Source organism: Eurytemora carolleeae, unplaced genomic scaffold (genome assembly GCF_000591075.1).
Source record: "Eurytemora carolleeae unplaced genomic scaffold, Eaff_2.0 scaffold109, whole genome shotgun sequence".
Classification (NCBI taxonomy): domain Eukaryota; kingdom Metazoa; phylum Arthropoda; class Copepoda; order Calanoida; family Temoridae; genus Eurytemora; species Eurytemora carolleeae.
The window spans coordinates 335,837-363,239 of record NW_019396229.1 but is presented as its reverse complement, the minus strand read 5'-3'; the positions used below and the strand labels follow the sequence as shown (position 1 = coordinate 363,239).

The 27,403-nt window shown below is 34.4% G+C and overlaps 2 protein-coding genes across 2 annotated transcripts; both read left to right on the top strand.

Annotated features, from left to right (window-relative positions):
* Window positions 1-101: 101 nt before the first annotated feature.
* LOC111698777 (acetyl-CoA carboxylase) lies at window positions 102-20,144 on the top strand (the record flags this gene model as incomplete). The annotated part of the gene is given in 30 exon segments (XM_023469205.1): window positions 102-227; window positions 1,386-1,465; window positions 2,151-2,218; window positions 2,659-2,735; window positions 3,285-3,391; window positions 3,478-3,579; window positions 4,532-4,631; window positions 5,375-5,460; window positions 5,973-6,061; window positions 6,174-7,672; window positions 8,165-8,268; window positions 8,444-8,532; window positions 8,649-8,742; window positions 9,040-9,318; window positions 9,416-9,581; window positions 9,734-11,286; window positions 11,605-11,689; window positions 11,860-11,908; window positions 12,164-12,235; window positions 12,571-12,814; window positions 14,018-14,178; window positions 14,444-14,562; window positions 15,183-15,275; window positions 15,590-15,701; window positions 16,464-16,566; window positions 16,727-16,877; window positions 16,988-17,137; window positions 17,802-17,966; window positions 19,287-19,365; window positions 19,446-20,144. Coding segments are annotated over 30 exon segments (6,306 nt in total). The 3' UTR covers window positions 19,565-20,144.
* LOC111698778 (out at first protein-like) lies at window positions 20,124-27,403 on the top strand. Its single transcript, XM_023469206.1, has 10 exons — window positions 20,124-20,206; window positions 21,970-22,025; window positions 23,059-23,151; window positions 23,254-23,334; window positions 24,196-24,318; window positions 24,392-24,459; window positions 24,783-24,908; window positions 25,004-25,096; window positions 26,127-26,189; window positions 26,897-27,403. Exons 1-10 carry the CDS (start codon window positions 20,173-20,175, stop codon window positions 26,937-26,939), a joined length of 780 nt encoding a protein of 259 aa, XP_023324974.1. The 5' UTR covers window positions 20,124-20,172; the 3' UTR covers window positions 26,940-27,403.

Below are 27,403 nucleotides of genomic sequence, written 5' to 3'. Positions count from 1 at the left end.
GGCTGGTATACAGTTTATGGGACCTAGTGAGTCAGCTATGTGGTTGTTAGGGGATATAAGGTTGCTAGTAGTAAATATATATATAATAAATATATATTTAGGCTGGTATACAGTTTATGGGACCTAGTGAGTCAGCTATGTGGTTGCTAGGGGATAAGGTTGCTAGTAGTATAGTAGCTCAGACTGCTAATGTTCCAACTTTGCCTTGGTCAGGGTCAAATCTAAAGGTAAATTTAAAAAATAATAATTCCGACATTTATGAACTTATGTTCGCTATTTAAATAATGTAAAAGATGACCAATTTTCTTACAGTTTAACCAAGTACTTCGGAGGTATCAAAAGAATTTATAAAATGTCGTCTTGGTAATTTTTCAATGGGTTTATACCATTATACCTAAATCTCCGTAATAGTAAAAATAAAGAATAAAAATGACATAAATGGCGGAAATAGTTCTAAAGACCTACATATAATTATTCGATCAAAAACCAAATATCTGCAGCTTTTCATTATCAGTTAGTTAAGAATACGATGTTTTATAAATGCCTCTTGCAGATCTTATTCTCGTATATTATTGTAAAAATTCTTTCGATGTCTCTGAAGTACTGGGTTAAACTATAGTTAAATGGACCTTTAAATGGAATAAATCTAAACATTATTTGTCCTTTAAACAAAATGTGTAAGCTAAATATTTTGATTTATAGACCGCTTTTTTATTAAGGGTGGGGCAGTTTGGCACTTTTTTCATAAAAATGTTCTGATCCTTTCAGCGCGTGTCTGTTTCTATAATAAAAAAGCAAAACAAAAATGTAAAAATGTTTGTTCTCACGTTTAAATTTATGCAGCGCATCACGTTTTTGTAAATAATAATTCACAAGTACAAGCAAAAAAAATTTTTTTTCCTAAAATATGTCGATATGGGTACATAAAAATCCATCTTGAAACATTGAATTCAAAAATGTTAAAATCAGAAAAATCGGTTAAAAATTTAATAAGTTCAAGGCCATTAAACAAAATTATAAGCGGAAATATCCCAAGGTCCTCTAGAAATTGTAAATTTTTGGCCCTAGATCAGCCAATTTTCGCAATTTCAAAAACCGACAACTGGGCAATATTCAGGTGGTTACAAGCGCAACTTCAGACACCCGTATTGAAAAAATTGAAAAATCGACCTCCCGTATTTATTGTTTATTTTAAAGAGTGCCTAATTAAGCGCTGACCAATTTTTTAAAAAATCAAAAAAATTGTTTTTTTGTAAGTTTAATTGAACAATTTTTGTTGTGTGTTGGTAATTCTTGAAAAAAATCATATGTCCCAGGGTTACTTTTTTATAATACTTATCCCAAGTGTACTTTAATATAACAGATTTGAAATTTATCTCTTTAAGGCTGAGACTACGAGTGAGGGTAAGATACGAGTGTCCAGTCTAAACTCCAGAGGAGAACTGTTCCGGAAGGGTTGTGTCAGGTTTGCTATAGACATTAGACACTCAGAGCTTTAAGGGATTGTGAAACCAAACATTAGAAACCGAAAAATGTTGAAAGTTTGCGCGCAATGGGAGAACTCGGAAAGCAGCAGGGATATCCAAAAGAGAGGATTAAGTAGAAAATCATAAGTGTTCTCAGTGTATACAGAGGTTTAGCAATCGGGATTAAGGGTACCCAATACTCATAGCTGAACACTTTAGAATAGTGGATATCGAGATTAATGCGTGATTCTCTCTTTTTCATAATATCGAGACTAATCTAATCTTGTACTTAAATCCTGAAAAATGTATCAAATTCAACCAATCAGAGTCGCGTATATGAAACTGATCATTTGAAATTTTGCTCGCCATTTAAGATTATATACAGAAATGGGAGGAACTCTCTAATTTAGAAAACCCGGTTTTTGATTTTTCTCTACTATATGCAAGAAAGAACAGTTTAAGAAGAAAATCAAAAGTGTGTTCAATGGATACTCAGATTAAGTAATCGGGATTAAGGATATCTCATTCTAAAGTTTTCAGCTCTGTATACTTTAATATTTTCTGAATTTACTAAAAGTGTATTTTTACTGAGAACCTGTCTTATTTTTGTATGACAAACCAAACCAGCAAATTTAAATTGTTTTTATGGATTTATTATTTAAGTTTAAATATAAAAATATTTAGGAATGTTGAAGAAGGAATAAAACAATCTGAAGAAATTGGATTCCCAGTCATGATTAAAGCCAGCGAAGGTAAAGTTTAAGATAATGGGACAGTGAAATTCTATGATACTGGAACCTAGGGACACAGTCATTAAAACATGAGTAGGAAGGGAGCTCCAGGATAATAGGACAGTGCAACACTATGATATACAAGTAATTGAATGGGAAATAATAAAAGGGATTGTCCACATTTACAAGTTATTTTATTTAAAAAACTAGCTTCAGTGCCTCGTTACCCCTGGAATAAAGAAAAAATCGAATTTTGAAAAAAAAATTAAATAGCCTATATCACCTAACGGATACCCATGGGTTTCCTTAAAAAATTTCAGCCCATTTGGAAGAGCCTTTTGGCCAGCTACAGCTGACCTACATATATATGCGTGAAGAGCTTTATTATATAGATTGCTTCTGAAAATGACAAAAAAGGGACTGTGTTCATCTTAAACTGAACTGAACTGATATTTATCTAGGAGGAGGAGGGAAGGGTATACGGAGAGCCATGACAGCAGAAGAGTTCCCAAACCAGTTCAGAAATGTGCAAATGGAGGTCAGAAGTAACTAATTAATGGAGGTCAATAATATTCTAGTTAATGTTAATTAGCGGAGGTTCTTATGTAACTCGTTATTCAAGGTCAGTAGTAAGAATAATTAACTAACTAGCAAAATATAAGTTAAAATAGATGGCGGGGATCCAACATTTTTTGGAAAAAAAGTTGTTTGACTGTTTATTATCGCTTACCAAAGATAACAAAGAACTTTTGCGATCTCTCAACGGTTCAATCCTATATACTCTACTGAAGAAAGTCTCAACTCTGTTTTGATCATAGATAATCATACTGAGCTGAAAACTTTTGAATGGGATATCCTTAATCCCGATCAGTTTATTAATCTGGAGACTAATAACAAGAGGAGAACAAGCATTATTTAATCTCGAGATAAAGAAAAAGAGTGGATCAAGCATTAATCCCGATATCCAGAAATCAAAAGTTCCCAGCTCTGGTTCTTTATGTTGTCACTTGATTTGATGATTTAAAATACCATGTGGTTCATGAATCCAGAAGTCTGGAACTTTCCTCATTGCAATCATTTAATCTAGGTTCCTGGTTCTCCTATTTTTATCATGAAGCTAGCCGCGAATGCTCGTCACCTTGAAGTCCAACTACTAGCGGACGAATATGGGACAGCAATCAGCCTTTTCAGCAGGTAGCGGAGGGTCAGCGGAATTAAACTATGGGTCATAAAGAATTGTTTAACAAAATTTAAAATTACATTGTATCTTATATTTCTAGGGACTGTTCAATTCAGCGGCGTCATCAGAAAATAATTGAAGAAGCTCCTGTAGTAGTTGCTGACAGCGCTGTAGTAGAAGAGATGGAGAAAGCAGCTGTCAGGTGGGAAAACAGCTGTTCTAACTGTTGTTAACAGCTCTATGTTAAAGGAAATGGTTAAAGCAACATTCAGGTAAAGAAAAAACTGTTTTAGTGGCCATGAACAGCTGAGAGGGAGAGAACAGCTCAGGCATGAAAAGAGCTGTTATACCTCCAATAAACACCTCTCTGTAGTAGAAGAGATGGAGAAAGCAGGAAGGAAAAGAGCTGTTTTAACTGTCGGATGAATAAAGTGGCTATCGGGTAGAAAAAGAGCTGTTCTAGTAGCCATTAGCAGCTGTGTAGGTGATTTGGAAAGAGTATATATCCGCTATAGTTACAAGTTAAGGAGTAGGATAAATAAGCTATAATTGAGCACTTTCTTCTGACTTATACAGAATAAGTGTTGATTGCTTCTCCGTTTTTTGTAGTACAGAAAATTGCAGTTTATTGTAATATATTTTAAGTTTTCTGAAGAATTCTTTTAGGTGGTCGGGAGCTGTTCGATCTATCATTAAAAGCGTATATGTAGCAATAACAAAGAATATTGATTATGCTGTGGTTTACAGTTTTTTTAGTGTGGTAGATTAGAGAGTAGAGAGGCGCTGGAAACTAATACTTTTTTACTTTTTTTAATGATATTTGTAGTCAAGTGCAGATATATATGTATTTTATTATGATAGTTGTAGTTCATCTGATGAGTAGTTGGAATTAATTAATTTTCAGAAGTAGTTGAACTAGATACCAATAGTTATACTACTCCTCAGTTCTCCACTGTCGGAGTATAAGGCCCAAAACTACTTATGTAATTTGGCCAAAAGTTCACTCTGTAGTTTAATTAACCATATCTGGTTGGACTACTTCTTTCTCTTCATTATTTCCGACCTCAGTTAAAGCAAACAACTGAATAGTCTCTTTATCAACCTAGACTTTAGCCAAGAGAAATCATGTTTTGATCAACTGAACTAATATTTAGACTGGCTGAACTGGTTGGGTACAGAAGTGCAGGAACTGTAGAGTATCTTTACGATAATGATAAAAACTTCTACTTTCTGGAGCTTAACCCTAGGTTGCAGGTAATTATTCATATTCAAACTATTTTATTAACACTGATTTCCTAGACATTTTTTCTATTCTTCCTTTTTGGAGAAGGGGCGGAATAAGAACCTGTATTTTCACAAAAAAAAGCCTGATTTCTATTAACAGTAAAAACACTGACTGAACCTCTGAAAGAAAAAAAATTAAGGAAAAATTCGTAGATTTGAGAAATATTGGAATCATTTAAAGTAATTGGGGTTTTCGTCACAAACTCTGATTTTCTAATCCCTATATCTTTGTAACCCATTGTCAAAGACCTTAGATATTTCTAACTATGAATTCTGTTACTTCAATTAATCCATTATTTATTATTTGAAATACTCCAAATTTGAAATATCAAAGTTTCAGGTTGCAAAGATATAGGGACTAAATAATATGAGTTAGTGACAAAAACTCTACATTACATATTATTATACATAAATTGTAAAGTGTGTTCCATTAAACATTATAATTGTTTTACATGTATAAATAATCATAAAGCACTCCTATTCCTGGAATTTCCATAATGTGGTCTGCCTCCAAAATAACCGGAGCTATGAAAAATTTCATATTTCAAATCAAAACAAAAATTCTTCAAACTTTAATACAACTAAAAAGGTTAAACAATTTTGGCAATTGTTTTAAGTGTAATTTAACATCTATAAAAAATAAGACGACATTTAAGTCTTCATACTATCATTCTATCATTGTGTAAAAAGTACTATCATTTGGTTTGTTCTAGGTTGAGCACCCCTGTACCGAGATGGTTGCCAATGTGAACCTTCCTGCTGCTCAGCTTATGATAGCTATGGGAATACCTTTGCACAGGTTAATTAGCTACAATAATGTTTTTTAAATATGAATTTGCTTTTTGTATAATATCTGTCAAAACAGTTGCATTACCACAATAAAAATATCTTATATGGTAATTTTCAATAGAAAAAAAAGAAACAAGTATTAACGCCGAAAAAGCATCAGATAAAATTCAGCGAAAGAAGAAAAAAATCAAGAGCCATCTTTAAACCATCTTATTACAGTGGAATTCATAAAACTGTGGAATAGGAAGACGACTGTTTGGCTCAAGTTATGATTTTAGATAATCCATCCAGTGAAAAATTTAACTTCAGCAATCGTGCACTGTGCAGTTTATAGATACCATATATTACTTAATAGGTTGGTTTTCAAGCTTCTGGAACAAACTTTTTGCCTATTAACAACATCAAGAACACAGGATTGCTTTAATGTTGTCTTCGTATTTCACAGTTTAATGGGACATGTATTAATCTGCTGTTTTGGACAGCTGGAAGAAAGAGAGATAAAATTAAACTAATTTTAATCAGGATTAAGTCGATCCGTTCCTTGTGGGGTCAAAATGAGAGTTCTGAGAGTCCAATGGATTTTAACATTATGACTAAACCCTCTCCTTCAGGTAATTTCATCATAAAGGATTCCTTTTTGAATAACCCATCTTTTTTTTAAATATGTTCACTTCTATAAATTTTTGTGTTTCTTCGGATTAAAGAGTCATATATGGTTCTCAGGTCATGTTATCAGTGCCCGTATAACCAGTGAGAACCCGGATGAAGGTTTTAAACCAACCTCAGGCACAGTCCAGGATCTAAACTTCAAGTCCAGTAAGAATGTGTGGGGATACTTCAGTGTATCTAGCAGTGGAGGACTTCATGAGTACGCAGACAGTCAGTTCGGACATCTGTTCAGTTGGGGGGAGAACAGAGAGAGAGCTAGAGAAAATCTGGTTGTAGCCTTGAAGGAGCTTTCTATCCGGGGAGACTTCAGGACCATTATAGAGCATCTGATCATGATCTTGGAGAAGCAGGAATTCCAGGTCAACAGCTTTAACACTGGTTGGCTTGATGAGCTGATCGCTGCGAAGGAACAAGCTGAGAAACCGGATCTAATGCTTAGCATTATCTGTGGTGCTCTTAGCATTGCTCATCAAACTATTCTCACCAACTTCCAATCCTTCAAAACCTCGCTGGAACGAGGGCAAACCCAGCCGGCCTCTCTTCTAGGTTCAACGGTTGATGTTGATTTAATCTACGAGGGATTCAAGTACCATGTTACTGTGACTAAGACTAGTCCGATTATGTACTGGGTCGAAATCAATGGGTCGCATAAGGAAGTTGAGGTTCACCACATGAGTGACGGTCTGCTTCATCTTTGTATTGAGGGACACAGCTACAACACGTACATGCACGAGGAGGCAGAGGGGTACAGGGTGGTGGTTGGAAACCAGACTGTGGTGTTCGAAAAGGAAAATGATCCAAGCATTCTAAGAGCAACAAGTCCTGGAAAGCTGATCAAGTATCTAGTGATGGATGGAGAACATGTGGACCGGGACCAGGAGTACTGTATCATTGAAGTCATGAAGATGTCAATGACTCTACGAGCGAGAGAGTCTGGGTTAATCCATTTCACAAAGCGAACCGGTGCAATTCTTGAGACTGCTAGTATAATTGCAACCATGACCTTGGATGATCCAAGTCAGTGTATGCGAGCAACTCTTAACACTGAGATGGTATTCCCAAGCAGTCAGGACTCCCCAGCCGGACCCTTCTCCCTACACGAAGAGTTTATGCATGTCAGATCACAGTTGGAGAACGCACTAGCTGGATACAGTTGTCCAGATCAGTATTTTGAATCAGTCATTCGGAAACTTGTCAAGGACTTCCTGCGACTTCTCCATGATCCCCGCCTGCCCTTAAACAATATGAATGATGTTATGTCAAGCATCGGTAGTCGATTGCCCAATGATCTCGGCCGATTAATCGCCAAGTCCCTGAAGAACTATGAGCAAAACATAACGAGCGTTATTGCTCAGTTTCCGTCTCAGAGAATAACGAACGAGATTGACAAGATAAATGCTCGGCTACCAGCTGGAGAACGAGATATATTTGAGATGACAATAGCGCCTGTTGTTGAGGTTTGCAAGAAGTTCCGTCATGGTGTGCGGGGAATGCTGAAGGCGCAGACCCATTATCTCATTTCCAAATATCTAGAGGTGGAAGCATACTTCCAGGTAATGACTTATTTGTTTTCTTTAAATGTTTTATTTTTGTTTTAAACTCACTACTTTGACTCTTCTTAACAATAATGTTTGCTTTGAAAATGTAAATCGAGAGTTCTCCTTAATTAGGATTGTTTCAAGAGAAAAGGGGTGCGGGAAGAAAATTTCAGAAACTACAATGAGAACCTGAAAATAAGTGTACAAAACGGTTATAAGTTGCATTTGCAACAATTACAAAATCCTTAGCGACATTTCTTTAGTGCAAAAGGAAAAAAGACGACGCCACGTGACCACAGTTTTATGATTCTCACTGTAATTGTCCAGTTTTAATTTTTTTTTAAACCGAGAAACTAAAATATTTTAGACTAGAAGAGTTCGTTAGATCTTGGAAATTACTACTATAAGACTGAAGTTATTTATAGAAGTTGACTAATTTGTGTGCTATTTATTTTAAAAAAGTTAATATTTCATTAATTTTGTTGATTCTCATATTTGATTTCCCAGGTTGGACAGTATGACAAGGTTGTGAGTCAGATGAGACAAAGTGCTGGACCTAGAGCAGATATGAGCAATATAGTCGATATCATATTCGCACACAAGCAGTACAGGTACTATCATCCAACAAATTTGCAAAATCATTTTCCAACAAAACATAAAAATTTGCAACGGTTTGAGTACTGCTCAATTCAGAATACATCATCTTTGCAGTTTTTTTCTGTAATTATTATTTTGCTGGGATGGTCTGGTACAAAATTAAAAACACATATTTTTCTGTTATTTCAGGAAGCGGAACTTTGTGATCACTTGTTTGTTGGAGGAACTGTTTAAACAGGAAGCTAGACTTATGTCAGAGTTAAAACCAGTTTTAACAGGAATATTCAATAATTAAAATGACATTATTTTCAGTTATTAGGGATGAAAAGAACATGATAAAAAGTTATTCTTTTTCAATTTTAGGTTTTCATGAAAAAAAATTGAATATTTTTAGAGTTGACCACCCTTGTCAAACAGGAGAACAGTACTGTCTGCCTTAAAGCCAGAACCATTCTTATTGCCTGCGAGAAACCAACCTATGATCTTAGGCAATTTAGATTTATGAATTTCACTTGAAGAGGATATAATAAAAAAATCATAATTTTTTGAGTATAAATCTACATTCGTAGTCAGCCTTAGAATTAAAATCCATCATCGGCTTGTAGACGGGTGAATACTGTACATATACATCCTAGCTCTATTTTGAATTAAGAAACTAGTAAGTTTAGGATCAAAAGACTCTGGCAGAGGCAATTTAGATTTATGAATTTCACTTGAAGAGGATATAATAAAAAAATCATAATTTTTTAAATATTCTTTTTATAATTAATCTAAATGTTAATTAGGTATAATCACATGGAGAAAATGTTCCTTGATGCAACAAATAAGACAGAGGATTCGGCCACAAATCTTCATAAGATGATAACAGATGAATCGGCCATATTTGACATTTTGGGAGATTTCTTCTACCATGTGGACGATGCGGTGTGCCAGGCCGCGTTAGAAGTTTATGTACGCCGCGCATTTATCTCTTATGATCTAACCTGTCTGCAACATCAACGGTTACCCCAGGGACAAACAGCTGTTCATTTTCAGTTCTTGCTCCCTCAATCTCATCCTAGCAGGTTTTATTTTAAACATTAAAATTTCTAAACTGTCATTTTAAGATGTAACTACGACCAGTTATCTTTAACATTACTAATTATATACTCTGTAATATAGATGTTATCACAACGTGAAATCTCTGGCACCATCGTTTGAATCTCCGATGTCATTGAGAGAGAATTTTGATGAATGCCAGCGCACAGGAGCCATCTGTGCTTTTGACAACTATCAGGAGTTTCTCAACGATCATGAGACCATTCTGGAAATGTATGATAACACACAGGAACGCATTTTTTCATTTCTAATTAAAGAGCAATGCTTAAAATTCAAAATGAGCCTTCCAAAATATAATTCAAATCATGTCATATTTGTTGTGTCTAACTTTTTGTCTAATCCTAATTTTTTAATTTGAAAAATATAAATTTGCTGAATCAGGACCAGGATTATGATTCAAGGTTTGGTTTCAATCCTGGAACTCCCAGATCTTTTGATGATCGAGGAGGATATCTAGGAGGTCAGAATGAAGAACGAGAACCAACCAATATACTGTATGTAGCGGTAAAGTTTCCAGCTGAAGAGTCTGATGAACAGATAGCCAGCAAACTTGATATATTCTGCCAGTCCAGGCATGGTTGGCTGTTCCAATCCCAGATCAGACGGATTACATTCATCATTCTTGGGACCAGATCATTCCCACGCTACTTTACATTCCGGTCGAGGAAGGAGTTCCAGGAGGATCGGATATATCGGCATCTTGAACCAGCGCTTGCCTTCCAGCTTGAGCTCAACAGACTTAAAAACTACGACCTGGTTTCAATTCCTACTGCAAGTCAAAAGATGCATCTTTATCTTGCGATGGCGAAGGTTGCACGTGGTCGACAGGTAAGCGACTATCGGTTCTTTATCCGGTCCATCATCCGGCATTCGGATCTTGTAACTGCAGCAGCATCGTTTGAATACATGAAGAATGAAGGAGAACGGCTTCTACTGGAGGCTTTAGATGAACTTGAAGTAGCGCACTCGCACGAGCAGGCCGGTCAAACTGATGGAAACCATATTTTCCTTAACTTTGTACCATGCGTTACTATGGATCCTACCATCATAGCTGAAGACATCCGTGATATTGTTTTGAAGTATGCTAGTCGACTTCTCAAACTCATGGTTAAATGCGCTGAAATCAGGTGTACAGTACGATCCCGTCCAACCTCCCCTCCTACCACGCACAGGATATGCATCAACAATGAGAACGGATATGTGCTAAACATCAACATGTATCAGGAGGTCACTGATCCAAACACAGGAGTCATCAAGTTCTCCTCAGTAGAGAAGATGGGGTCTGAGAAAGGTCCTTGGCATGGACTCCCCGTGTCTACTCCCTACATGACTAAGGACCACCTGGAGATGAAACGAAGTAAAGCCCAGGCAGCTAACACCACCTATGTCTACGATTTCCCTGAAATTTTCAAGATAAATGTTGCATCTGCTTGGAAGGATTTTGTCACTACAGCCCGGAGCCCTGTAAATCCTCCAAATCCGTCTGACATGGTCACTGTTGTTGAGTATCATCTGAACGATCAGGATCGTCTAGTTCCTGTCAAACGGTTTCCTGGAGAGAATCTGCTAGGGATGGTTGCCTGGAAAATGACGCTGAAAACGGTAGAGTTTCCAAATGGTAGAGATGTTATTGTAATTGCCAATGACATAACAATTGAAATTGGGTCGTTTGGTCCCAGGGAGGATTTGTTATTCAAGGAAGCAAGTGTTCTAGCGAGAAAACTCGGTATCCCCCGTATTTATCTGGCTGCAAACTCTGGAGCTAGAATTGGATTGGCCAATGAGGTTCGGGAAAAGTTTAACGTGGCCTGGGATGATCCCACGGACCCGGAGAAGGGTTTCTCTGGACTCTACTTGAGCCCCGAGGACTACCTGGAGCTGCAGAGTAAAGGAGATATAGTGAGAGCGGAGTTAACGACCGGGAACCAATACAGGAAAACGATTTCAAAGATAATCAAAGGAGTTGAGTCTATGCCACAAACTCAAATTTTCTAATTCCAATATCTCTGCAACTTGATGGTGTAAACTGTTGGTATTTCAAATTTAGATTATTTGATTTAACAATTGTCTTAGTTTAAAATATAAAAAGTCTACTGCATTAGGTTGGTAAGATAAAGGGATAACAGAATTTGTCGCAACAAATTATATACTTTCTTTATTACTTTTACTTTCGACTTTAGCATCTTAATTTTCTATACTTTAAAGCTTTTTTTAACCGCTGCCTCTTTAGTTATCGTTAAAGTCTCCTTCAGGATAACCGATATTCTGGGGAAAGCAAATGATATTGGAGTCGAGAACTTGGCAGCGGCGGGGATGATCGCTGGAGAAACTGCTCAGGAATAAATCATCAAAAAAAATACTTTATATTAATATTGCTTTTTTATAGTATTTGTTGTCTCAACTTTGTCAAAAATATTTTTTATGGAATACATAAATCAGACTTAGCTATTTAGAACTAAAACAAACAATTTATTACTTCAACATTTTGATGATTTCTTAATTTCAAGGCCTACAATGAAATAGTTACAATAAGTATGGTCTCTGCTAGAGCAATCGGTAAGTTCCAACTAATCTTTTTTTTAGATGTGGGGTAAGATTTTATGATTATTATGATTAAGAAAATAATTGTCAGTTATTAAGCAATCATATAACCATTTCGAGTCGGAAATTTATGATTGCGGTTTAATTTCAATAGGTGGTTAAAGCTTACATGCGCCGCAAAACACGTAGTTGATCCAACTTTACACAGTCCAACCACTTCTCGCTCATTCAAAAATATCTATCTCAGATTTTAGAATAAAACTATTTAAGGGATTGGAGCTTATTTGGTGAGGCTTGGTCAGCGAGTGGTTCAGATTGAAAACTCTAGTATTATACTCACAGGTTAATCAAATATTCATTAATTAAATCAATTAAAACTATATAGAATTATTCACACAGGTTAGTTAAAATGTTAATAATTTCATTAATTAGTATTGTTCTCCCTGGTTAATCTAATATTTGTTAATTAAATCAATTAAAACTAATTGATATTTTTTGCATAGATTAATAAGTATTCCTTAATCAAATCAATTAAAACTTATTAGTATTAAGGATTTTTTAATAATATTTTATTTTTTCAATAGAACACAAAAGGATGATAAGTTTTTAAAAATGTAAACAACAAATTTCTTAAGATTATAGTAAAACCTGAATAATTGTAATGATGATAACCCTAGGTGCTGCTGCTCTTAACAAACTATTGGGTCGCGAAGTGTACACCTGTAATACCCAGCTAGGTGGTGTACAGATAATGTACAACAATGGTGTATCCCATAAAACAGAGCGGAATGATTCTGAAGGGGTGGGACGGATGCTACACTGGCTCTCCTATATGCCGGCCTACAAAGGAGGTCCTCTACCTATCCTGGAGTATAAAGATACCTGGGATAGAGAGGTTCAGTTTACTCCACCACAATCCAGGTATAGAGGGTCAGTTTACTCCACCACCAACCAGGTATACAGAGGTTCAGTTTACTCCACCATTATTCAGGTATACAGAGGTTTAGTTTACTCTACCACCATGCCGGTATACAGAGTTCCGTTTACTCTACCACCGTCCAGGTATACAGAGTTCAGTTTACTCTACCACCATCCAGGTATGGAGAGGGTCAGTTTACTCCACCACCATCCAGGTATACAGAGGTTTAGTTTACTCTACCACCATCCAGGTATACAAAGTACAGTTCACTCTACCACTAGTCAGGTATACAGATGTTTAGTTTACTCCACTACCATCTAGGTATACAGAGGGGTTCAGTTTACTCCACCACCATCCAGGTATACAGAGTTCAGTTTACTCTACCACTAGTCAGGTATACAGAGGGGTTCAGTTTACTCCACCACCATCCAGGTATATAGATGTTTAGTTTACTCCACCACCATCCAGGTATACAGAGTTCAGTTTACTCTACCACTAGTCAGGTATACAGAGGGGTTCAGTTTACTCCACCACCATCCAGGTATATAGATGTTTAGTTTACTCCACTACCATCCAGGTATACAGAGTTCAGTTTACTCTACCACCATTCAGGTATACAGAGTTCAGTTTACTCTACCACTAGTCAGGTATACAGAGGGGTTCAGTTTACTCTACCACCACCCAGGTATACAGAGGGTTCAGTTTACTCTACCACTAGTCAGGTATACAGAGTTCAGTTTACTCTACCACCATCCAGGTATACAGAGGGTTCAGTTTACTCCACCACCATCCAGGTATACAGAGGTTCAGTTTACTCCACCACCATTCAAGTATAAAGAGGATGTCAGTTGTATCTGGAGATACCAGGGTTGGGGGATGCCAGTTTTAAAGAGAATGATGAGATTAAGAAAAATATGAATTATATTGTACGATTTTTTTTAACCCGATTTTTAAAATTATGATGAAGGATAATTTTAAAATTTTACGGTAAGTTTCTTTTTTAAGGGGAATGTAAGCGTAATTTCAAGTGATCCTCCATGCAAAGATGACAATGCTCGATTTACAATATTAATTAGATATAATTGCTTATAATTTTGAAAAATCTTAGGGGTTCCGTTGTGAATCTGGCATAGCAAAATATGCACGGAGGGTCAGTTAATATTACGCTTACAGTTTTTTTTGCTGGAATCAAATTTCTTGTTAAGGAACGGAAACCTTGATCCTCGGTTCCTTATTACTGGAACGGATGGAGAATTAGGACTATTTGACTCCGGGTCCTGGGATGAGATTCTCCAACCTTGGGCTCCAACTGTAGTTGTAGGACGAGCAAGGCTTGGAGGGATACCCCTGGGTGTTATTGCTGTAGGTAGGCTTCAAATATCTTGAGTGCATCGATGAAAATATTAAAAATTTAAAGTAATCTTGGCTTTTTGACAAACTTTTAATATCATTGATTTTTTTTCTGCCAACAGAACAAGTTGAACCAGTCGTACCTAGTTCAATCTCTGTTCTACAATTTAAAAATTTAAAACTCAAGTTTGTTCTTATTTGTTCAGATTTGGAAATGAAACTATAAACATTAGTAAAAAAATCAGATTTTTCCCCATTATTATTCTAATTTTATTATTAAGAGCAAAGAACAGTTGAAGTGACTCTTCCTGCTGACCCTGCTAACGCAGACAGCGAGGCTAAGACGGTCAGTCAGGCGGGTCAAGTCTGGTTTCCGGATTCTTCATTCAAAACTGCTCAGGTAGATTATTTTGTTTTATTATTTGACTTTGAAAAAAGTATTCATCTTCTTAACTTCAAACCCTTGAACACTCATGTATTTACCATGTATTTACCATGTATTTACCAAATATTTCCCATGTATTCACCATTTGTTTACCATGTATTTACCATGTGTTTACCATATATTTAACTCATATTTACCATTTGTTTACCATGTATTTACCATGTATTCACCATGTATTTACCATGTATTCACCATGTGTTTACCATATATTTACCTTATATTTACCATTTGTTTACCATGTATTTACCATGTGTTTACCATGTCTTTACCATATATTTACCGTATATTTACTATGTGTTTACCATGTATTTACCGTGTATTGACCATGTCTTTACCATGTCTTTACCATATATTTACCATATATTTACCTTACATTTACCATGTATTTACCATGTATTAGACAAAGTTGACAATCGATGATTTCGAAGATTTTTCGTTTTTCATTTGTGAATTTGAAAGGTTTAAAAATTTATTTTTTATTTTTTCTACCGTAAAATTAATCTTCACATGAGTTGCCACAAAAACATCTAGGCAATGAGGATTTCAAGACTAAATTATTGCTCTTATCTGTTTAGTCTGTGTATGATTTTAACCGTGAAGGATTACCCCTTGTAATCCTGGCAAACTGGAGAGGATTCTCAGGAGGGATGAAGGATATGTTTGATCAGGTAGTTAAAGGGTATGTGCCCGACTTCACAAGATGATAGTGTCTAATTTGGAAACTAAAACATGCATATCTAAAGTACAACTTGAAAACGGCCATTACCATCTTTACATGGAGGGTCGTTTGAAAAAATGCTTAAAGGCATCAAGTTGGTTTATAATTCGCCGAAATCAAAAGTTCAATAACTGTAACTAGCTTGGGTGACCACGGCTCAATTTGAACCGCATTCATAAATGTTCAATTCTGATTCATTTTAAAAATTTATGTTAGGCTCGTTAATATTTGCTATTTGGTTGCCTCATAATAATTAATGTTTAGATAGTAAAGTTTGGTGCCTGGATTGTTGATGCTCTGCACCACTATACTCAACCTATCCTAGTTTATCTTCCTCCTTGGTCAGAACTCAGGGGTGGTAGTTGGGTTGTTATAGGTATTCAAGATAATTTCATAATTTATGGAACATTTATTTCAAAGATTGTACATGGCGGAAAATGATATATATTCTGTGAGAATTTGAAGAGAGAAAAAATCTTGGTATAACAGATTGGATGATTTCTTTGACTATTGACATATTTGTCATACGACATCTTTAACTAGAGATATATGTAAGTTGTCTGGAACTTGACATGAACTGGAACTTGACAGGAACTGGTTCTTTACAAGAACTGGAACTTGACAGAAACTAAAGCTTGATAAGAACAGGATCTTGACAGGAACTGTAACTTGACAGGAACTGGAACTTGACAGGAACTGTAACTTGACAGGAACAGAAACTTGACAGGAACTGGAACTTGACAGGAACTGGAACTTGACATGAACTGGAACTTGACAGGAACTGGTACTTTACAAGAACTGGAACTTGACAGGAACTGGTACTTAACAAGAACTGGAACTTGACAGGAACTGGAACTTGACATGAACTGGAACTTGACAGGAACTGGTACTTTACAAGAACTGGAACTTGACAGGAACTGGTACTTAACAAGAAATGGAACTTGACAGGAACTAAAGCTTGATAAGAACAGGATCTTGACAGGAACTGTAACTTGACAGGAACTGGAACTTGACAGGAACAGAAACTTGACAGGAACTGGAACTTGCGAAGAACAGATACTAAATTAGAACAGTGCAGTGAAAGGGAGAATAAAAAACTGTATCCTGTAAGAATATAAATTGATAATTATATTTCTAGATCCAACTATAAACCCTGGTATGATGGAAATGTATGCCGACCCTACTGCTAGGGGTGGAGTACTAGAACCTGAAGCTACTGTGGAGATTAAATATCGAGCAAGGTTAACAACGTCTCAAAAATGTTCATTTCTTTTAATTTTTGTTGACTTTTAAAAATTTTTTTCTGATTTAGGTTTAAATATAAATCGGTAAAAGTATTTATTCCTTTTTTGAGAGCCTGGGTGCAATTTTATAATTGATATCCTAATCTATTGTATCTAGAGAGATCCGTCGGACCATGGAACGGTTGGATCCTGAGATGAAACTGCTAGCTGAGCAGCTCAACCAAGCAGTTTCAAACTCTGAGGAGAAGATGAACCTTGAGACAAGGTTCAAGAGGAGGGAGGAGATGTTGGCTGGAGTTTATCATCAGGTAGATTTTAAAAATGGAGAGAAAAAATTTAACATCAAAAGTTATTTCTCCCTTTAATAATAACAATAATCAATATTCGAGAAAAAATATATAAAATAATCATTGTTTAGATCGCTGTCCAGTTTGCTGAGCTTCATGATACCCCTGTGCGTATGAAGGAGAAGGGAGGAGTAAGGGAGATTATTCCCTGGAGAAATTCCCGTAGGTTTCTATACTGGAGAATGCTTCGAAAAATTAGAGAGACAAAACTGTCGGAACAGGTTTGCCTAAGCTTTTGCCTGGGGTTACAAACATTTCTGTACGTTTTTAGCTAAAATACGGGAAATTATGAGATGATAATTTAAAAAAAAACATTATTTTGAAACATCATCCATTCATAAACTTAGCTTTAAAATACTGGGTTTCATACAAATGCTCTTTCTTAAGTTTTAAACTTTGGGATTGTTTGCGCTTTTCTGAGCTGCTCCTTCCGTAATAAATCCAATAACAAAGTTTAAACTTGTAATTGTACAGTACAAACTTTCAGAATTTATGGGCTAGTCCAGAGCATTGAACCAAGAAACTAACTTTTTACCACAAATAAAAATTTTATAATTCCTATATTTTTGCGAATTGATGATGTAAACCTTTGATAATTCAAGCTTAGATTATGTAATCTAACAGAATTCATATTTTCAAATATCTAAGGTCTACGACATTTGGTTGTAAAGATAAAGGGATTATTGGTAGACGCTCAATAAAAGTGTTAGTGAGGTCTGCAGGCAGTAGCGTACACAGGGAGCTTATCCCCTTCCGCACTGGATAAGTAAAAACTATGTTTTCCCACTCTCTCATAAAAAGTTAAAACACCCACCTTGATATATTCCTGTATTCATGTACATTGTACAGCAGGTACATGTTGACCTAAAGCTAAATATTGTTTAGGTCCAGCAGGTTCAAGCTGACCTGGAGCAGAATCAGCTAGCAGCCATGCGTAAGCGTTGGTTTGTCGAGGACCATCCCGGTCAACCTCATTTATGGGAGGATGACCGCACTGTAGCGGAGTGGCTGCTCGGTCAGATCAATCCGAACTCGAAATCTGTGTCCCAGGTAAAATATTTAAAAAATGTTTTTTTAAGGAGCATCTGAAAATTTTACTGTTTTGTAAGTTATACTTTATTTATGAGTATACATTTCCCCCTTTGAAAATAGTAGTAGTCGTAGTAGTAAACCTATCGTGCAGATGAAATTTCAATATTGTTGGCTTTCTAGCCTTTAAGAATGCTTATTCTTACACTGTAGGTGTAGAATTTTCATTCTTTAACGCTCAGCCGGTGTAAGAATGGAAATTATTACACGGTCAGAGCGTGAAAGAATGTGTATTCTTAGTTGAAGAAATTAATTCTTACACGTCGCTACTTTATACTAACAATTTTTTAGTCTTTCTTCATTGCAAACCAAGTTTAGTAAGATTTGCAAATCTCTGCATTTTTCAATTAAGTTAACTGTTTTCTCGCTTATAAACTTAATACTGAACAACAAGAGCATTTCCAAAGTTTCAAATTTAGTTGTAATATTTGGACAAATTAGACCGAATTAATAGGTTAGCTTAAAAAACTAGTTATTACAATACCAGTGTCACAAACTTTTAGTGGGGTCTTAGCACTCAGTATCAATAAAAACAAACCAGTAAATCTTGTTTCATAAATACACATTTCACATCATTTCTTGAACTGGTTCATAGATAACCCGCTTTACTCTTCTTGGATGATTCAGGATCTAATATCTAGCAAACGATTTCTTCTGTAACTGATTTCACTGTTTTGATCAGTAGATTAAGAAACCCCACTACTACTATTCTCTACCTCCTCCACACCTAAAACTCAGGGCACATTCAACATGCTATTTTTAGATATAGCATCCACTTAAAAATAAGCAAATGCATTAAAAAATAGTAAACAAACTAAACTAAGGATACAATCACACCACATGAATTGAAGAATCAGTTTTTAACTTATAAAAGGGTTTTTAACATTAAGGCATTGTAACATTTGAAAATAAAAAACATTGATAGTCAGAACAAGAGCATCAAAGAAATATAAAAACTTATTTTCAACTCTTCATAATGTTAATTGTTCCAATTTGAATATTTCGTATTTCACCAGAAGTTTTTAAATCTAATTTCTTGGGTATGTACTCATGGAACCTCACAAATATGATATAATATTAATCTTATGAGGGTAAAAATGTAATAATGGAATACTTAAACTCGATGAAATAATCTTGATGCATTCTTTACCTCAGGCCCTCATAAGATTATCATAATATATCCGTTTAAAATCAAGAAGACTTACTTTAGCCTTCGAAATTAGATGTAATGTAACAAATATCCATAAAACTCTGATTTTAATTTATTTGTATAATTTCCAGGATAACATTAAGATTCTAAAAAGAGATACACTCATTGCAAGCTTGAAAAATCTTACACCAGACCTTGCTCAAGAACTAGGTAAAAATTCTGAGATGTTTTGTCAGATTTATTTTTGCTATTTATGAGAAAATAAAATAATTTTTTGTTTTCTGCCTTAGGAGTTCATCTTGTGCAACGCATGAGCCCTGAAAAGAGAGCTGAGTTTATCGAATCTATTTCCTCGATGAAGGAGGAAGAAGATGCAACCAGTGTCTCATCTACTGAAGGAGAAATTTAGAGAGAACTATCTAATACTCAGTCTATTTACACCTACAAGCCTACGACTAAAGCGAAGACCACAATACTCAACTATTCCACTTGTTTTCGCAATTTTACTATGCATACGCATTGCGCATGCGCTAATAAATCAATTTCCGTCACGTGCGCAATTAAATTAATTTCCGTCACGCTTATGCTTATACTTATGCTTACAAAAATGCTTTGAAAAAGTGTCATAATTTTTCTATTTTACTTGAATAAACAACGAGCTTAAATTGAACAAAAAGCGCAAAATATTTACAATTTAAAAGTAACATTTTATTGAACCTTAAATATTTTTCTTTTTTCATTCCTAGTCGTGAAATGTAAAGTTATATAGTCATTTGTTAGATTTAAAATTATATTGAGTCATTTATATTTTAGTTTTTGTTTTGTTTTTATCTGTAAAAGTATATATTATAATCATATTATAAACGGTCTATTATGGGAGCTTTGAAAAGTCAGTCCACAGTTGAACGTTGTTCATCTGAAAATTATTGTCAAAATTTTTAATCAGAAGTATTGTAAAATCTAACTAATCAACAAATTGTGATAAAATTGCCACTTCCACTTTTATTACAGAAAAAAATGAGAATTCGGGGTGTTTTCTTCCTCTACCTAGGTAATAATATAGTTTTCTACAGTGTTAACCAGATAACTCTGAAATGTGAAGACGACTTTTGAAATCAAGTTAAAACTATAAAAAGTCTAATGAGTGTTGTCGAAAACTTCTTTAGGATTCATTTGAGACATATTTCACTTTTTAAAGATCTGTAAATCCTGAGTTTGGGCGCAAATTCGACGTTCAAAACTCCTGATTTGGGGGTGGATACGCTTTAGAATTAGTTTTTTTTAAATTATTAAATAACGACAACGAAAAATAGAGTGAAAATTATACAGTAATCTAATTAGATGGCTAGGAACATATTTCACAAAAGAAATTTGTCAATAAATCCATGCTAAAATCGATTATTTTGTTTTCATTATTATATTGAATTTCTAATTTTCTTTGAATTTATTCGCAGATTTCTTCAAATTCTTTAATAAATGTCGTCTTTTCAATAATAATTATAAAAAATCTGCGAACATCTTTGTGAATAACGAGAAACTAGAATAATGAGATAATAGAAACTAATAATTGAACAAGATTACTTATTTTCGATGATAAGATTAATTTTTATTTTCTCAAAATGTTCCTAAACATGACGTCTGTAGTTTATTGTAGAATATTTTTACATTTTATGTCGTCGTTAATTAATAATTTAAAAAAACTAATTTTGAAAGCGTATCCACCCCCAAATCAGGAGTTTTGAACGTCGATTTTGTGCACAAACTCAGGATTTACAGACTTTTAAAAAGTGAAATATGTCTCAAATGAATCCTAAAGAAGTTTTCCACAACACTGCGTCCCCAGTTTAACTACCTTACATAGCCGGTCACTCCCTTTAACACCAAATTTTCGAATTGTTTTACGAAAACTGTCTTTAAAGGGATTGTACACGTGATTGTGAGTGATTCGCCATTAACATTAACTATGTCCAATTCTAAATAGCTTTATTTTATCATCTTTACTTTGACAGCTGATTATTTTCACTTTACTTTGACAGCAGATTATTTTCAATTTACTTTGACAGCTGATTATTTTCAATTTTGGTTTCTCTATTATCTATCTCTTCTTCAGAAACAATATGGAGAAAATGTTTAGTCCCTATTAAGGTGCAGACTGGCTAGACATGGTATTTGAACTGAAAGTGCAGTATTGGAGACATTTTCAGGATTCACTTGAAACCTGTTCATCTAGAGTGCTATTTTTTAGGTTTAACTTAAACTAATTTCATAACTCGTTCATTCTTTAGTTTTAGACATTGTAGAGTTTTTGTAACATTTTTTATCTTCGTTATGGAATAATTTTCTAAAAGCCGGTTCTCAAAATCATCCTTTCAGAATGTACAATCCAGGAGGATTTTAAAGATTGAATTTGCCCTCTTGCTGAACAATCTTTAAAATGTCTCATAGGTCTCAAATGAATCATGAAAAAATTCTCTACAACACTACATTCTCAGCTCAACTACCATGTCTGGCCACTCTAGCTAGTCCCTCCCTTAAAGCTATTAATAAACCGTAATTCACATAAGCTTGGTAAAATTGTCTTTAATTTTCGGAACAAGATTTCTTTCCTCCTTATACATTAGGTAAGTCCTTTTAAATGTGCTTGGCAGCTGGATCGCTTCACGTACGAGGGTGATAGAGCGTCGGGAAACCCGTCGGTCGCGGGGTGCATTTTTTTTTTATTTGATGATCAAGTTTTTCCATAAAAGACTCAAAATGAAAAGTTTTGACGTCAATTAATGGAAATTTGTCAAAAAAAAATACTTTATTTTCTAGGGCTCCTGACAATCAATGGTGAGCTTCTCATAAACATCAGTAAAGGAACTGAAAAGGTAAGGCTTGAGAAACGAAAGAGAATTTTAAGTTCATAGATGAAAAGGTTCACAAAAATATATTGGTTTAATAAATCTCTTCCTCACAGATATAAATTTCAATTTTTAGTTTAAAATCTAGACCTGTTCAGAAATATCTTGGCTCCTATAGTAAGCCAGTTCTTTGTTGACATTTTTCTCTTCGGTCGTTAAATTTCACAAGGTTTTACTGTTAATCCTATATTAAACATTCTTAGCTATGCTAAGGTCTATGTGAACTGTGCAGAGAAAAGTATTGAACTAATATATATATCTGTGAACAGTATATTAGAATATTATATATCTAGGCGTCTGTGTTCCATCAATATATATCTGTGAACAGTATATTAGAATATTGTATATCTAGGCGTCTGTGTTCCATCAATATATATCTGTGAACAGTATATTAGAATATTATATATCTAGGCGTCTGTGTTCCATCAATATATATCTGGGAACTGTATATTAGAATATTATATATCTAGTTGTCTGTGTCCATTAATATATATCTGGGAACTGTATATTAGAATATTATATATCTAGGCGTCTGTGTTCCATCAATATATATCTATGAACAGTATATTAGAATATTATATATCTAGTTGTCTGTGTTCCATTAATATATATCTGGGAACTGTATATTAGAATATTATATATCTAGGCGTCTGTGTTCCATCAATATATATCTATGAACAGTATATTAGAATATTATATATCTAGTTGTCTTGTGTTCCATCGATATATATCTGGGAACTGTATATTAGAATACTATATATCTAGTTGTCTTGTGTTCCATCGATATATATCTGGGAACTGTATATTCGAATATTATATATCTAGGCGTCTGTGTTCCATCAATATATATCTGGGAACTGTATATTAGAATATTATATATCTAGTTGTCTTGTGTTCCATCAATATATATCTGTGAACAGTATATTAGAATATTATATATCTAGGCGTCTGTGTTCCATCAATATATATCTGGGAACAGTTTAGAATAGTATATATCTAGGCGTCAGTGTTCCATCAATATATATCCGGGAACAGTACAGCTGACACTGTGACTATCAAGTTTCTAACACCAGATGGAGTTGGGGTCCAGCAGGTACAAAATTATTAAAAATCATTTTACTACTTATTTTTTTATTATCTTTTTATATCCATGTTTTTTTTCTTTTTCAGTAGTTATTTTTGGGTTTGCTTTCAGGTTGTGGATTTGAAGAATAAAGTTAGTATCAGTGTATATACAGTACCTGGAGAACAGGATCTAGGAGAGTATGGATACCAGGTATAGTATCAGTGTATATACAGTACCTGGAGAACAGGATCTAGGAGAGTATGGATACCAGGTATAGTATCAGTGTATATACAGTACCTGGAGAACAGGATCTAGGAGAGTATGGATACCAGGTATAGTATCAGTGTATATACAGTACCTGGAGAACAGGAACTAGGAGAGGATGGATACCAGGTATAGTGTCAGTATATATACACTACCTGGAGAACAGGATCTAGGAGAGGAGGGATACCAGGTATAGTATCAGTGTATATACACTACCTGGAAAACAGGATCTAGGAGAGGATGGATACCAGGTATAGTATCAGTGTATATACAGTACACTACCTGGAGAACAGGATCTAAGGAGAGGATGGATACCAGGTATAGTTAATATCCGTGTATATACATGGTACCTGGAGAACAGGATCTAAGGAGAGGATGGATACTAGGTATAGTTAATATCCGTGTATATACAGTACCTGGAGAACAAAATCTTGGAGATGATTTATACTAAAGCTGAAAACTTTAGAATGGTGGATATCGAGATCAATGCTTGATCTCCTCTTTTTCTTAATCTCCAGATTAAGTAATGCTAGTTAATCTCTTGTTATTAATTTCCAGATTAATTAACCAATCGGGATGAAGGATAACCATTTAATAATAATAATAATAATAATAATCGCTGTCAAACCTTCAATCTAGGTTGTAGGCTTGAGCTCCCTCCGTTTAAGTTCCCAGAACAGGTAAAGTTAGTATCAGTGTAAAAACAATATCTAGAGAACAGGATTTGGTATAGGTATTCTCGGTATTTACCGAACCTGGATTGTTTCAGTCTAAAGTTACATTCCTGTACTAAGAATTGTGTTATAGGTTTTCTGCTTTGTTTCCTTATTTACTGGTGATATGATCCCAGCTGAAGCTGTGAATAAACTACGACAGAAGAATTCAGGAACAGTTAGGGTTGCTGAGGAGCACAGGGGAACTACAGTTCAGGTTAGTGTCTAATTTATATCAGTTTAAACTTTATTTAAATCTTGCTTAAACTTATCCCTTTTTATTTGTTCAGGATAACCCAGTAAAATTGATAGTTCCTAGATCCAGTCATATTTCCGCACTTATACCTTCTCTATGCAGGAAACTTGAATTTACCATTTGTATTTTTATTTTCAGTGGAATTTAAACCATTCACTTCACTTGAAGTACTTTGCTTCATTTTTCAAACAAGTTTTTGATTCACAAAATTGTGGAAGTAGTGTGTCACCATTTTTGTTTTATTTTCAGTTAAATACACCAAATCTTTGGTTTTTGATTCACATCGATGCAAAACTATTTTTTCTTTGGTTGGCCTAAAATGCCACAATCATATCTTATAATTCCAGGATCAACGTTAAACAAACTACTGTAACGGGGTTAAACTATTTACATTCCAAAAATGGTAATGGCATCATGGTGCGTAGGGAAGCCAGAGATGCCACGTACAGTTCTGAACATGAAATTAAAAAAATACTGGGCAATGGAGCCCATGGCGGATCTCCATCTGAATTTATAAAGAAGAATCTGCACGCATACGAAACTGCTGACAGGTTACAACACTTTGATTTCTAAAAAGTATTTTATAACTTTTTCAATTTCTTATTTGGTATTCAGTAAGTTATGTTTATATTATGTAATATTTTAGATGTGACCGGGTTGATAGAAACGAAGAGAAACCTTGTATTTGTTCTATATCCTCGTGTGTTTGGTGGTTTCCTTGTTCTCTCAAATTTTGCAGGTTTTACAAATTTAATGATATAAACGTTAATTAGAAATCTTTTTGATGATTGTTGTCTTTTTTCATACTTTAACATAAAGAAATGTCGATTTAGTAATCACCAATTACACTGCTGAAAATGGACCATCAGGTTTCAAGTCAAAACACTTCAACTTTTTCTTCAGAATATGTTAATATGCAGTCTTCTGAGTTTTAATCTCAATTTTCAGAAAATTTCACCTAGGGAGTTTACCGCAAATCCATTTTTAAGATATCTCAGAAATCAAGTGCATTTACAGGTCTAAAATCAAACGTAAATTTCGTTTAAAGACTTTGATATGATTCTGCCGGTTTTTGTTGCGATATTTGTGACTGTTAATGTAACTTTTCATGAACAGTCATAAGACATATTGAAGTAAAAAATCAAAGCCCTAAGACAACTGCCTAACTGACTAGATACGTCCTGAAAAAGTCTTTTTGATGTGATTTTTAAGATTTTACTTCAAAAACCATTTTTTAGACAGTACTTAAACAGTCATACGTAGTTCACTCATGGCTTTGATTTGTTGCTAAAACATGTCGTAAGACTGTTAAGAAAAACTCACAAAATTTGGGGACTCCGTCTTAAAAAAAAAACAGAATCAGCTTAATCAAGTCTTGAAACTAAAAATACATTTGTTTTTAGACCTGAAAATGCACTTGAAAATGGATTTACTCAAAATTCCCTAGATAGCATTTCCTGAAAATTTAGATTATATCTCAGATGACTGCATAGTGCATATTAATATATTTCAAAGAAAAAGTTCAGGTGTTTTGACTTGAAACCCGATGGTCTATTTTCAACAGTGTGCATTGTTGTAATTAAAAAAGGTATAGGGCACTTTTTAGAATTTGCAATAACAAATTACAAATTCCTTTGCAATATTTTATAAGAAAAAAGAAGACCCAAAGAATATTTTATTATATTTATTCTATTTTCTGGGTTGGGTTGGGTTGGGTTGGGTTGGGTTGGGTTGGGTTGGGTTGGGTTGGAACTATCTACATTGTTTAGGAATATGGATGGAGAAGAGCATAGATGTGGTATCCGAACCTGTAGTAAATGCACCTCTAACAGGTATTTCATTTTTTTCTTTTTTCCGGGAGATTCATGCATCTAGACAATCAGACTTTGTGTCACTTTTAATTTTATATAATTTATGGTTTATATGCGAGACTTATCTATTTAAACATTATTTTGGTTTATTTTTGATGGAGGCACAGTAATTATTTTTACGGAATGAAGGTTGATCGTTATCATTATCATAATCAGTGTTATCATTGTTATTATTATTACTACTATAACTACTATTTATATCCATGAACATTGAAAAACTTTTTTGAATCCTGATCAACTATAATTCGTCTAATTGATCATGTGAGGGCCCACAGAGAAATTGAACATTATTATTATTATTATTATATCGTTTAAACGAAACTTTTTTTTTTATTTTGTACTTTCTCAAAATTATTATTTTGCTAGTTTTCTGTGGATTTCCATAAAAATGTTTATCGAAGTTTGTGAATTATCATTTTAAACATGATTTTAGCTCATAATCTGATATTTAAATATTAGCTTAAACTTTTAAACTTAATCTCTTAGCACGTCAAAAACTAAATTTTACAACTTTTCCATAATTTAATGCTTCAAAACTTTTGCTTAACTTTTAATTAATGAGTTTAAACTATCATCAACTCCCTAAATGTAAATGTGTATTTTTTAAGATTTAAAATTAACTACTTTACGTATTCTGGATCATCTTAGATTATGAAATTATTTTTTAGGTTCCTTGTCTCCAGCCCTCTTTTCTGTACTTGGGATAGATAGAAACTGACATTGAAATTTAAAGAAAATTCATCAAACCCGCCGGACTCTAGCCTATCTGTAAACCTAATCCGCTAGACTTTAGGCTCTCGAGGTTGGACATGTTTAGAAGAGTTCGAGAATTCCTGGAATTTCAGATTGGGAACTGGTCTCAATGAACCTTGTATCGGAGAATACACGGAACCTTGTTGTGAACTGATGAAGTTTAGAGAAATGTTTCAAGAAGAAAATACAGATTCAGTTTCTTTAGTTAGTTGATCAGATCAAGGTTTCAATGTTCACTTTGTGACTCGGACATTGCATGGAAGGTCATATGAAATTACGCTTACAGTCCCTTTAAGTGAGGTGGAAACTGAAATTATTATGTACGATGGATTTAGAAAAAAGATCCCCTAATCATTTCAGAATGTAAAAATAGAAATAAAATATATAGTTTTCATAAATATAAAATTATTTTATATTATTTA